At 43.1% G+C, this 12,945-nt stretch overlaps 1 protein-coding gene across 7 annotated transcripts in view; it reads left to right on the forward strand.

Annotated features, from left to right (window-relative positions):
* PIK3R6 (phosphoinositide-3-kinase regulatory subunit 6) overlaps nucleotides 1-12,945 on the forward strand; it is a 73,009-nt gene that overhangs the window by 32,906 nt on the left and 27,158 nt on the right. For all 7 annotated transcript variants that reach the window (XR_003095810.1, XM_025212895.1, XM_025212893.1 and 4 more), the window contains 6 exons: nucleotides 785-868; nucleotides 4,152-4,243; nucleotides 7,366-7,434; nucleotides 8,718-8,850; nucleotides 10,751-10,820; nucleotides 11,627-11,810. Coding sequence is in view for 6 of the 7 variants with exons in the window: in XM_025212895.1 (XP_025068680.1) it covers nucleotides 785-868; nucleotides 4,152-4,243; nucleotides 7,366-7,434; nucleotides 8,718-8,850; nucleotides 10,751-10,820; nucleotides 11,627-11,810 (632 nt within the window). In the remaining variant the exon portion in view is untranslated. The remainder of the gene's footprint in view (nucleotides 1-784; nucleotides 869-4,151; nucleotides 4,244-7,365; nucleotides 7,435-8,717; nucleotides 8,851-10,750; nucleotides 10,821-11,626; nucleotides 11,811-12,945) is intronic.

Here is a 12,945-nt window from a genome sequence, read left to right on the forward strand (position 1 = left end):
ACGGGGCAGTATGGTAAGGAACAAGGGTCTTACATTTGAAATGCAGTAGCTAGAAGGATGTCTCTTGGTATAGGTATAAGGAACAGGGTTGGGAAGAAGGAGATAAAGTTGTTGAACTTTAAGTTTTCTGAATTTCAGATACCGAGGTTGTTAATGATAACAATCTAAACTAATGCTCTCTCTGTTCCTAGAATGAGTGTATACACTGTTAAATGTCTCAGCATCAGTGTTGATTTCTTTGGCAGTATCTTTATTCCCTATTCTACACACAAATTTTGACTAGTTCTCAAGATGATACTTCATATTATGGACCAAATCTTTACCTGCTGTAAATTGTCATCACTCCATTATAATACTAGAGTTTGAAGAACCTTCTATTGTTCGATAGACTATCTGCTACTGAATCACTTCTTCCTAACGACTCTCAAACAGTCATCTGCAGAATTTGTGTTGCCTCCATTTCCATACTTTCCCTGTGCTAAATCAGGGAATTCACTATCAAGCATTTAGCAGCATAGCTAAATTATATCTTTAGCATTTAGCAACCCAGTTCTAAATATTTTGGCCTTAATCTACAGAGATCCATACAAGTGTTCTCCCATTCTGATGTGACCTTTTTAACATTGGAAAACGTTTGATCTATCCTAAATAAAAGTGATAAAAGTATAAGTGCTTTGCCTATATGCAGTGAATACATCTCTCCTGAACCCCAGGCTGTATAACTGGTGAAACAACAGCAGAGCTGCTTTGGTGGCTCACATCATTTTCCTCCTCTCTACATTAGAGGCTGAGTCAGACATTCTCCGCAGCGTGCATGCCCTGCTTCGAGAACTCGATGGACACCACCCTGCCTTCCAGAATGAGCGAGGTAAGATAGGCGCTCTTTCTGTACAGCTACCAGCTATCTAGTGCTGTTTTTTATGTCTTAGAATATCTTAGAGTCAGCTGTTTTTGGTTTTATTTGGTCCCACTGGCCCCATAACATCCAGGTGTTCTGTTCTACTCTGACCAAACTGGGGTAGATGATTTGGAAAGCTCTTATCTCCTCAATACATTGATCGTGCATTGCTGGACTTGTTCCCAGAAAGACCAAAAGTTTTGACCAACTCCTGATTCTGAACAAGACTTTTCCCCACAGAAATTCAAAATCTAATTTCTCTTCTTTCCAGTCTCCAAAATTCTGATTGCTCTGTAACCAGAAAGATATAATGATTAGATCAGGAGACTGAGTAACAGAGTTCAGAGCTTCGTTCCCAGCTCTGCCACTGATTTACTGTATGATATTCAATAACTCACGTTTCTCTGACTCAGTTTCCCTATTAGTTTACCTCCAAATGGGTTAATGTTCTTCTTGATTAAGTGTTTTGGGCTCCCCAAATAAATAAGGTAATTTTAAGTGCCTTGTATCATTGGTCTGCAGGGTGAAACCTTGGGCTGTCAATCAAATAACTGCACTCTAGAGTCCTGGGAAACTTAATTCATGAAAAGATGGATTTTACTTGGAACTTTCAGAATACTTTACAGTTAATTGAAATTAGATTTTATCTTGCCCAATTCTTAATGTTTGAAAAACTAATATGCATGGATTTTATACCCTTTGTTCCTGTTGGACATCAGTAGCTAACTTTTCAAGTGCTGCATTCTAGGAACAGCAGCAACATCTGCCTGCCCCAGACAGGCAAGCAAATCTCTATGGAAGTGCAATAATAATCCTCAGCCCTTTTATAGAACTTTTATCACAGGATCTCAAAGGCCTTTCTTCACACGTCACCACTGCCTTTGGAGGGGGAGGAGGAGAGGAACATTATCTTCCTTTTTTAACAGAAGGCTAAAAAGAGCTTGAAGTCTGGGGATCTTGTTCATGGTTATGGAGTGAGCGAGAAGCAGAATCAGGCATCCTGGTTTGTGGGACACTGAATTATTCACCAGGCCATGGGCCAAATTGTGATGTGAGAATTGAGCGCAAGTAAGAACTGAAGTCATCAGAGTTGCTCCAGATTTAAGCTAATGTGAGAGAGAGCAGACCCTAGCCCTCATATGCCACAGCTAATAATTCCCAGCTTCTTACAGTATACCCTCCACAGGCAATTTGCAAAATGTACCCTAGGAGTTTCATTTAGGGCATACCTACATTGTAGTCAGAAGTGTGCAGTAAGACTTGGCATGCTAACACTAGCCTTGACTTCACTAGCATGGACAACAGCAGTGGACATGTAGACTCATGGGCAGAACAAGCTCACAAGAGAGCCTGAAGTTGCTAGCCCACCTGAAATCTGTGCCACATCTTCAGTGCTATTGCTACCTGTGCTAGGTAGCACAGATTAAAATTTGTGCTCACCTGTGCTGAATCATACCTTTGATTTCAGTGAAGACATATTCTAAAAGTCACTCCAAACAATTAAGTGCAATTCTGTCACTAAATGGCCAACAGAACACATACATAAGGTGCACAAAGGATGTGGCTATACAACCTAACCACAGTCAGACATGGGGGTGCCTACACTTTGCGCTATCCAGTGTCTTATTGAAACATGCCACCCATAGTGTTCTTAGAACTGAACACATTTCCATTCCTTTTGTCTTTATAGCAGAAGCGCATGTGGCAGCCCAGCTGGTGTTCTGCTGGGATGGGGCCCTACACACTGCAGCCTGTTCTTTATAGAAAAGGCTGTGGTTGTTGCTGCTGCTGCTGCTGAACATTAAAAAACAAGGGCTGTCAGTGCACACTAAGTTATTCAACATCTTAGGCAGGGCCTGGTGGGCAGACTGTTTTTGAGATGTTCTTTCTTTAAGTCTTTCATTGCCAGCAAACCGACAACATCAGAGAGCAGTTTCAGTGCAGTGATTTTTATCCTGGAGACAGTGGTAAGCAGATCTAATTGACCAGCTAAAGAGAGTTACTGGTCCAGAAGAGATGAAGGTGCAAATTCCATGTTATGCAAAGTAATGCACCCATAATATCAAATGGGTCATTGTGAGTGGGGGGCATATTAGGACTGATCCCACTCCCCACTTCTGCTTTGGATCAAGTCACCAGGAGCATGGACTCAATGCAGGAAAGTAGCATACTCTTTCCTGGTTCTCTCTGGGTTGGCTTAGCATTCATTTAAAAACCAGGATTGAAGCAGTTGTACCAAGGGGAAGTTGTTGTCGCATGGGGCATGTCTGTTTGGCATTTGCCCTTCCCCTCCCATTCTCAGTGCTACTCTTAGGTTTTTCCAAGGCAGACCAACTAAGCTAAACTCTAAGGTGTGCACTCGAAGCCAGACCAAGCTACCTACTCCACTAATTACAGGTCTTTGTGCCCAGTAGGAGTGAGTGGGTGGGGCTTTGTCACTAGTGGACCCAAGGCCAGAAGGGAAGCCATATAAATATGCACACAGTTTTTATTTGTCTGCAGTGTTTTGCTGTCTCTTTTTAAGTCTCACAACATCTAGCATTTTCATCAAACCCCCAGCTCCTAGTAGCAAGAGACTTATATCTTCTTCTTTCACACCTCTCTGTACCCTGCCATTCCCTATTGTATTATAATTATTTTCTACCTTTCAAGCTTGTGGAGATATACTTAAAAATGTAACACAAGTGCAGCCAAAACATTTGGGAGTCAGCTGGCAAATACAAAAACCAAACATTTAGCACTGGTTTACAAATCATCAGGTTTTTAGAACCACCTTAATTTTTTAGGACCTGATTCATGATTCCCGAATGCTTGGGGTTTGACAGTCTTTCACTACTTTGAGGCCTTGCATTGTGAATAGTGCCCAAGCCTTCACATACATTCACACCAAGTGTTGCTAGAGAGAAGGCATTGGCTCAGAGATTGTTGCTCACATCTCTTCCATGGAAGATAGATAAATGTAATGAGTGTAGGGGAGAGTCTCCTGCTGGAGCCCTAAGCCCTATAACACCCCATCAGTGTGCTCAGGGCAGCATGACTTATCCATCATGGAAAATGCACCAATTGAAGTACAGGCTTTTCTGCATAGGGAAATATACTGGCTTACCTATGCTGCTGCCATATACCTAATCTGGACTTTCTAATTCTGGAAGAAGAACCCCGATCCCCATACTCCTAGTCTTTAATTTTGTTAGAATGTGCTCACTCCTTATCATCACTTCCTAGCCCCTTTTTCCTTTTTTTGGCTTCACAGGGATGTTGCGATGGACCTTGCATAAAAAAACTGACCGGAATCCTGGGAACAGCACCATCTTGGCTAAAATCCTTGTGAAGGAGCTGGAAAGGGTAAACATCATCTTAAGCGATGCCTTCCAATAGGTCCAGATACCTGTTTAGCTTGTGTCTTATGTATACATGTCTTGGTTTAAAATAGTTTTCACTGGCATAGTGGTTAGGCCAACTGCACCTGAAGTGGCTTTTACTGTTCTAGGCAGTGCTGTGGAGGAACAGCCTAGTGGTCTCTGAAGCTGTGGCCATGACTGCAGAGACATTATTGTAACCTCCAAGTACCACTATTACGGTCATCAGTCTGGTTCCCTCTGTACAAGCCAGTGGGTAGGCTCCCTAGAACAACGTAAATGTTAAAACTGCTCAGCAAATGGACCTTCTATCCCCTCTCTCAAGGAGAATTTTGATAAAACTGAAAAAAAAATAGCTTGAGAATTATACAGAACATTTTGGCAAGAACTAAAACAGAACAAAATAAACCCCCAGATATTTAAATTCAGAACTGCTGCAGTGCTTCATGGGAGTTGCAGTTCAGGTATCTCCTATTCCAGTTCCTTGTGGATGAGGCATCTTCTTTTCGATTGTGGTATACCACAATCCCTCCTCGTAGTAAAGTGAATCAGTTACATAAATGGAAGTCCTTGGCAAAGGTATATTATGGGAGATCCAGGCTGCATGGGGAACGTGGATCATAGAGAAGAACTGTATTCTGGGATTCCAGACTCCTACAAGGCACCATGGGCAGGATATGTGGAGTTTGAGGCATTTGGCTTTTGGATGGAAAATTGAAATTTTACATGGAATGCAGAGTAGACCATTTTCTGGGGGGGAAAAATCTGTTTTGTTGAAAATCCAACTTCTCATTGATAAATGGTTGGCACAGACAGTGCAGGCATCCACAAGTAAATAATGTCCCAGGGATGGGAGGAGGCAGGGGAACCCCTGAAGGGCAGGTAGGGAGCCCTGGGAGGCAGAAAGGAAGCCCAGAATGGGAATGGGGGAATCTTGCTTTTTGGTCCTTTAGGCCCCTGCTGCCTGTAGTGTGACTGCTCCAAATGCAAGCTATACAGTACTAACACCCACCAACATTTGTGCAGCTCACAGCATAAGGCTCAAATCCAGGAGCTTTTCATGGTAAAGCACAAGTCCCTGCTGTGAAAAAAAAAATCCTCCTTGTGTAGGCTTCATAGTTGCTGAGGTCAGCTACTAGAGCTTGCACATCAGTACTTGCACATTGCAAACTGTGTTCCCCCAGCCTTTCAAGATAGAAAAAGATCTCATAGGTCTATTCTGGAAAACTTTCTGTCCTTTGAAATCTGGCCAACACCAGGATTACCAACCCCCTAGTCAAGGATCAGAGGCACAAGGGATCTGCTGCATCATAGTGTTGGCCCTGTTCTTGATGCCTTGCAATAGCTGACACAGCACCTAGCAAGCCAGCAAATTCCAGCTCAGCGTGCATTCTGTTTCTGGTGTTCAGTTGCCAAAAATAGTTGTTTTCCAAACAACTATTTCAACTAAAAATACATTTTCATCAGCATTTCCTTTCAAGAAGAGCTAATTTCCTGCTCAGCTCTATTACAAATAATTTCATCCAAAGATATATTTGGATAAGATCACTAAGTTTTACTGTTCAGTTACAGGCAAATGGAATTCCATCCCTAGGCAATGCTAGACCTGTTAAATGAAGCCCCTTTAAGCCCTTAACGCAATATAATTAGTGCTGTAGCGCACTGTTAACTCTGGCTGTGCAGTGGATATGCACACATTCCAAGTCTGTGTTAATGTTCAGTTCCAGGCAGAAATGCTAAATGACACTGGGACGCATAATGAATGAATTCATAATGTAATGAATTATTTTTACTGACAATCTGAACACAGTTTTTTACTAACAGAGAAACTTTTTTTACTGATATGTGTTTTTACTGTCGGTAATAAAAAAAAAAACCTTGCGTGGGCATCCCTGTGTGATTGCAGAAGTAGTTTTATACCCTAATGCCCCCACCACAGGGGTCCCCTATTCAACCCATGCCTTGACATCCCTGAATACACTCTGTACCATGCTGCCCTTCCAGCCGGTTCCCCCAGCCTGATCTCCACCATTCCCACTCTCCTTGTCCCAGCACAGACCCCCACCCATTGCTTTTCTCCTCCTATTCTGGAACTCCATCCCATCTGCAGCACCCCTCTCCCTCTATTTGCAGTGTGAACAGCTGCTATAGGCAGAAGACAGGCATAGAAACACAGCAGCATCACATAGCTAGAGACAGGGCAGGGGTTTAGCAGGCCCTAATAAAGGGGTTCCGTATGTGCAGGGTGCTGTGCTCCCACTCAGATAGCAAGTGGCATTGCTATGCTCTGTATTTCAACCTGGCTCTGTATTTTTACAGAGGGGGAAAATGTTTTTATGGGTTTTTACAGATAGGAATGTTTAGGGTTTGGTTTTTTTTCCAGCGTGTCCATAAATTTATGAATAGACAACCTGGCAACTCCTTGAACTTAGCTCTCAGACCCAGCAGGCATCCCTCCATGGCCCTCTTAACAATTATCAGCAACTTACCAGCCAGTCCTATTCAGTTCTTGCTTATAATCAAGCTTTCCTTCCCAAGCAAAAATAGTTGATCTATGCTCCTTACTAGCCACCCCCAATCAATTGAACAATCTTCATTTTATCTCCTTCCCACAGGCCCATCACTCCCCCTAAGTGCGGGTAATTAATGGTACTCACCACGGTGTGTTAACCCTTTCCAGCCCATGTAGGATCTGTATATAGTATCATACAGTATTTAAACAATTAAGAATCTATGAAATATGCATAGCGATGGGAGCTCAGTGAATAAAAGACATGTGAAGCTCTGGGGTGTTCTGGGGTTTCTAGGGAGCTGAGAAAACAAATCTTATGGCCAGTAGCTTCGATCCAGACTCAAAAGGAAGGGCAGCCAAATGTCTTGTACCTTTGCCAACATCTCACCAGAGGCGTAAGAGTTTTAATTTGTTTGGCCTGAACAGACAGGACCCAACATTTCCATTTAAAAGCCGCCCACCGCACCTCACAAGAACAGGGAGTACTTGGTATTTCCGACTGCATTTCTCTGATTCAGCACTGCTCAGCTGCCTTTCCAGTCTGCTAATCACTGAACTGAAGAAGCTTTACTTAATTGTTGTCTTTGGTTTTGCAGGCAGAAAGAGGAGATTATAGACATTATATCATCCCCCTGCTCCATACGCTAATGTACACACTAATCAAGGTAAGATCTACAGATAATACCACAGAAGCCAGAGACATCCCAAGCTCTGGTCATGATACCACTATTAGTCTCATTCCTAAATAACATCCCTAAATAAGCATTCAGTCAGCCATGCTATACCCATTCTTTGTGCTGACATGCCTGCAACAGACTGCGCTCAGAAGCACTACAGCTGTGCTGTGCTGACAGATCAGTGTTTATGCAGGAACCTAGAATTTCCCATTTTTGTATGTTTGAAGTCTCAGCTTTAACTACACCGGATGTGATATATATAGAGTGAGAGAGGATTTGTAAAGTCACCTAGGGCCAATTTTTTAAAGGTAGTTAGATGCCTAAATATTCAAGTAGGTACTTAGCGAGGTTTTCAGAAATGTCTAGCTGCCTAAATGCTTTTAAAAATCTGCCCCGGTCCGTATCCCTGCACACGAGTATTTCTAGATCTCTGTAGAATCTCCATTATTTCTGTCTTAGGGTCTAGTTCACCCCACTGACTTCAGGGTGGCATCCATTTGAATCAAGGCAGAATGTGGTGATAGGTTTAAAGATAGTAACTACCAGAAGACTGGATGATGGCTGTAGGGGTGCTTAGGAGGCCATGCAGATGTGCTGGAGAGGCTCTGCCAGGGGCAGGGCGCCATAGACAGAAAGGAAAAGAGGGAGACTGGGACCAGCTGTAACTAAGGGGGTTAGAGCCTGAGCCCCAAGAAAAGGAAAGGCTGGGACCAAGAAGCTGGGCCAGAGCAAGTGGGCCCAGGCTAGAGGCCTACAGCCAGAGAAACCTGCAGGCTGAGGCCCACAGGGCTGAAGTCTGTACAGGGGAGTAAAGTACAACTGAGTGACACCTGCAAGGCATGGGCATGGCTATAGGGGAGGACAGAGACCACAACTAGAGCCCCTGAGGCTGGATTAGAGCCACTAGGGTCATGAGCTGAGACTGCTAAATTTGAGTCATGTCCACAGGGTGTGAGTAGTTCCTACTGGGATGTGAGCTACCTGCAGAAAATGGGCAAGGTCCTGCTAGCGGACAGAGGGCACAAAGGGCAGAGATGGAGTGAGTCTGCTAAGCACCAAGGACATCACTCCAGGACTCAGGGGCAGCCTCCCAATCAGCATAAAAGGAATATCAAGGCATGGCAGGAAAGATAAAAAAGAGGGTGTTATATGGAGAACCTGGAGTCGGGGCAGGACTAGGGTGGTTCACAGGGGGAGTCACAGCAGCCCTCAGGGCCTGTCCTGCCACAGTCTCCAATAGGATCTCATTAACCATTTCTTTCCAATGCCAGGCTCCGTGCTTTTCAGATGATCTCTATGAAAGAATATATGATTTCTGCAAGAAGCTATTAACCCTGCCCAAGCCCTACTGCACCATTGGCCTGGACTATGCTTTTCGGTTAAAAACAGAAAGGATGGCACCAGGTTAGTGTATTGCATGTTCTTTTCTGCGGAGCATATAGCTACGGAATATCGCTATTTTGTAATGATTACCTAAACAGAGGTATAGGTCCAGAGATGTGATAGGCATTCCCCATGTGCCACATAACTTTACCCTTCTGTAGGTATGCCTGCACAGGGAATGAGCGTACACCACGCTAGCTTTGCTGTTATCACTTGTGCTAAATGCTTAGCATCTGACAAAGTAGGCTGTTGCCTACAAAAGCTTATTCATTCCCGAACAAGTCAGTCTCTAAGGTGCCACCCTGCCTTGCCTTCTACCTGACTTCAGACTAACATGGCTAACTACCTCTCCTTAAATAAAGATATGATGGCATGTACTTAAGCACAGGTTTTACTAGCCCTCTGAGGACCCTGATTCATACACTGTTTGTTTACCCTTGCCGAAATGTCTGTTGCTATGTTTTAGGGTTGTTGGTTGTAGCTGTGTTGGTCTAAGGACATAGGCAGGGGAGGGTCTTTGGGGAGATGTAATATCTTTTACTAGACCAAGTAAATAGTTGGAAAAATTGCTCTTTGCAAGCTTTTGGACACAAACTCCCTTCTTTAGGCACAGGGAAAAAACTGTCACTATGTTGTCATTAGTATTGTTATCTAGGACAGGTAGATTAAAGCTAGGAGTATGCCTCCCTGTGTTACAATTGCATTTTGTTTGCTGTGTAGATATACCTTAGGAGCTCTGTTCTGGGGCAGAGACATTTCCTATTTTATTTCTCAAAGGTCTGTAGCGTGTTACAGGGGAGAGAAACACACTGTACTTTTTCTCATGGAAATTTCAAGCTGGACTTATGTGGGAGAATGGATACGAGTACTCTGACTGCATAGAAAGGAGAAGAATCATGCACAGAAACATCCCTCCATGTCTGTGAGGAGTCCTAGTGATAGGCCTGGACTATCTTATTCTAGGCTCAATACAAACCCAGAACAAAAAGATGGTCCCTGCCCAAAGAGCTTGCAGTCTAAACAGACTAGACCACTTTAAAATAAAAGTAATTTATTTCATGGGCAACTGTAGCGTGAAGAAAAATGGTTTCCCCAGCATCACTGGAGGGGTGAATGGTAAAACCAGAAACTGAACTGGACCTGCTTGGACTGATGAAACAATGTATTTTTAGTTTCCTCTATCTTAAGTTTTTAAAGTTCTTAGTATTTATAGGACTATTGCCATTTTGGCAGGGCACCACCCAGACCCTATGACATCCGAGAAGATAAAGATGTATTAGTTCCATATTAACAGAAGCACAGAGGTACACAGTGTCAGATGACAAGCTGAGGACAGAACACAAATCACATGAGTCCTGATCCAGAGCTCTCATCACAAGACCACACTTCCTTGGCACCATCTGAACAGAGCTAGGATCTTTGGTCAGGTTTTCCCCATATCTAGGAACCCTGTGCTGTCATTTGACATCCAAGCAATGTAGGTATAGAACAGTGGTATCCCAAGGTGGTAGATTTACACCCATTTTCCATTGGTGCAAATGGTGTTACAAGGTGTGGGTTAAGAGAGGATCAGCCCCAAAGGGTAGGGTATTAAACCCTGCCCCTGCTTCTTTGTACAATTTCACACCTTACCTTATACTCCATCAAAGAAAGGAGAAATACAGGAAATGTATAGAAAGGATTCTCCCTAAATAGAAGACATTTTCCATCAGGGCTTTCTTTAGATTGTACTATCTTTATCCTTGGTTGTGCTAAACTATATATCTGATCCTCATCTCTACACACTAGCTCCATTGACTTAGTAGAGTTACTCTTAAGCTATACTGGTATAAATGAAGAAGGATCAGGCCTCTTGTTTTCAAATGTTACTGCTTGTTCACTGATCACCTGCTTTATCTGTTTTGTTTTGTTTTTTTGCTAGGAGTGTTATACCAAAGAATGGTTATTTCTGAACAAAGTCTTAGAAGTGACCCATATCCTTATCAGGAGAAGTAAGTGTTGTCGGTTCTAGTGAGGCTTTTAATGACATTATAATATGGCAGGGAAAAAAACGATCACTCACTTCGTACTGAACATAGACGCAATGGCATTTTTCAGTGCTATCAAAAAGCTAACCACTGTCAGAACAGAACTTGAGCAAAATCTAATCCTGGCTACTGGTGTTGTGATTCAGAACACAATACATTTTGATGACACTTTATGGTTAGTTAAAATCAACTATGTGTCAGGAAGGAAGAGGCTTACTGAGTATTTTGGCTTCTTTTTGTGGCTCCAGGAGGCAGGTAGCTTTCCCGTGCTGGAAAGAAGGGGCATCTAGTCAAAGGAAATGCCTGTAATAACAATTTCTTAAGCAGAATGATGCAGATGCTGACTATTCCTTTCAATCTGAGAATGAGAGTAATGACTATAGGTCAGATACAGCCCTTAGATAGCATGATGATTTCACTAGGGCTGTACTCATTACATCAGCAGACAAACCCACCATACTAGAAAAAGGCAATCATCTGCCTGGTTTAGATTCTAGTTCCAAACAGAGGCCCCTGCTGGCCTCCTCAGAGAGATTTAATTTCTCAGCTGTGCAGTACTCTACCACAGGGTGAATTTCTATCTGATTGGCACATCGAGTGTTAGAGCATGACAATGGCAGTGGTCACTCTGCATTTTTTTAGATGATCAGTGGTATGGCATCAGATGACCTGCCCTCCCAATCCCCAGTGACCCCTGTCTTGCTGCATACTCTATTTCAGTAATCAGTCTTGTATTTTATGTAACTTTTTTCCAACATTCATTTCTGCAGGGTTTTCATATTTGCAGATCCAGATCTGCTTTCCAAGGCTGTATGCAATGCACTAGTCACTGATACCAAGGCTGCTCAGATGTATCAAAGTCCCAGATCATGTATGTGCTATGTGATAATGCATGCCATGAAGGTGGCTCTGGACGACGACTGTGATATTTACAATTTGCAGAGGATCCTTCAGGTAATTGGTTAACAGCACTTTGCAACACTGTCAGCTTTTGGGTACAAGGGGACAGAATCTCAAAAGAGATCTGCTTTCATTTAGGTAACTCAGTGAAGTGACTAGGCATCCTACTGTGGTCCATACCAGTAAATCCATATTTTGCTTCCCTTCCACATACTGAACAGCATTTTACTGTGCAGTGACTTCTAATGTAATCAAATTATTTCATATCGATAGAGGAATATAAGTGTGGATTTGGATAGGTGTACTTCCACCATACACTTGGAAGTCAGACAATGTGGTCAAAAACTTTTTTTTGCATAATTAAAAAAAAATCAACACAGAACCCTAACCAAAAGGGAAAAAAAGTTTGATTTTAAAAGAATTGTTTTAGGCAAAATATTGAGATTTCATGAACAATTAGCTGAAATTGGTATTTTTCCATTAAAAGATTTTTAATGGCAATATATCTTTTGTTGAAAGCAGGTTTCACTGGCAGAATTTAAGCTGTCACTCAAAGCTCTCCCTTTCTAAGGAGGCCTTTTAAAGGAGCACTGGGCTTACCCAGATTAGGTACTTTGGGCACCTATACACGTGATGGACCTCTGCTCTGACTCATGCTAATTAGCATGTGTCAGAGCAGACTCAATTAATCGTGCTAATTAGCATGCTCCAGCAGGCTCTGCATCACATGTATTCCATGTCTCCACATTTCAAAATGGCAGCAGGGGCACTTTAAAACTCATCAAACGAGCCTTAGTTAAAGCGCCCCCACCACCATTTTGAAGGACAGGATGCTGAATACACGATGCTGCAGGTGCTTTAGTAGGATTGGCTCCCAGCACCGCTTTAATTAAAGTGCCCCCACCCACCCCCAGAGCACATGTATAGACACCTATAGGGGCCCTGCATGCATACTTGATGGGGCCTCAGAGGAAGTCTAGGGCACCCTGATTGGCCTAACTTTGGCAGGCATGCCACAAATTCAGCCCTGCACCCTCCCTGCATGCCACTCTGATTCCCTTCACCTGGCTGATCTGCTCTGCTTTCTTCTCCTTAGCCTGTGTCACCTACCAAAGCTTCTGATCTACTTTCCTCTCCCTGCCCCATTTGCCACTGTACTGCCTGTCCACTCCCTAATCTGCTGCATGGC

This window comes from Alligator sinensis, unplaced genomic scaffold, assembly GCF_000455745.1.
Source record: "Alligator sinensis unplaced genomic scaffold, ASM45574v1 scaffold17_1, whole genome shotgun sequence".
NCBI classification, from domain to species: Eukaryota; Metazoa; Chordata; order Crocodylia; family Alligatoridae; genus Alligator; species Alligator sinensis.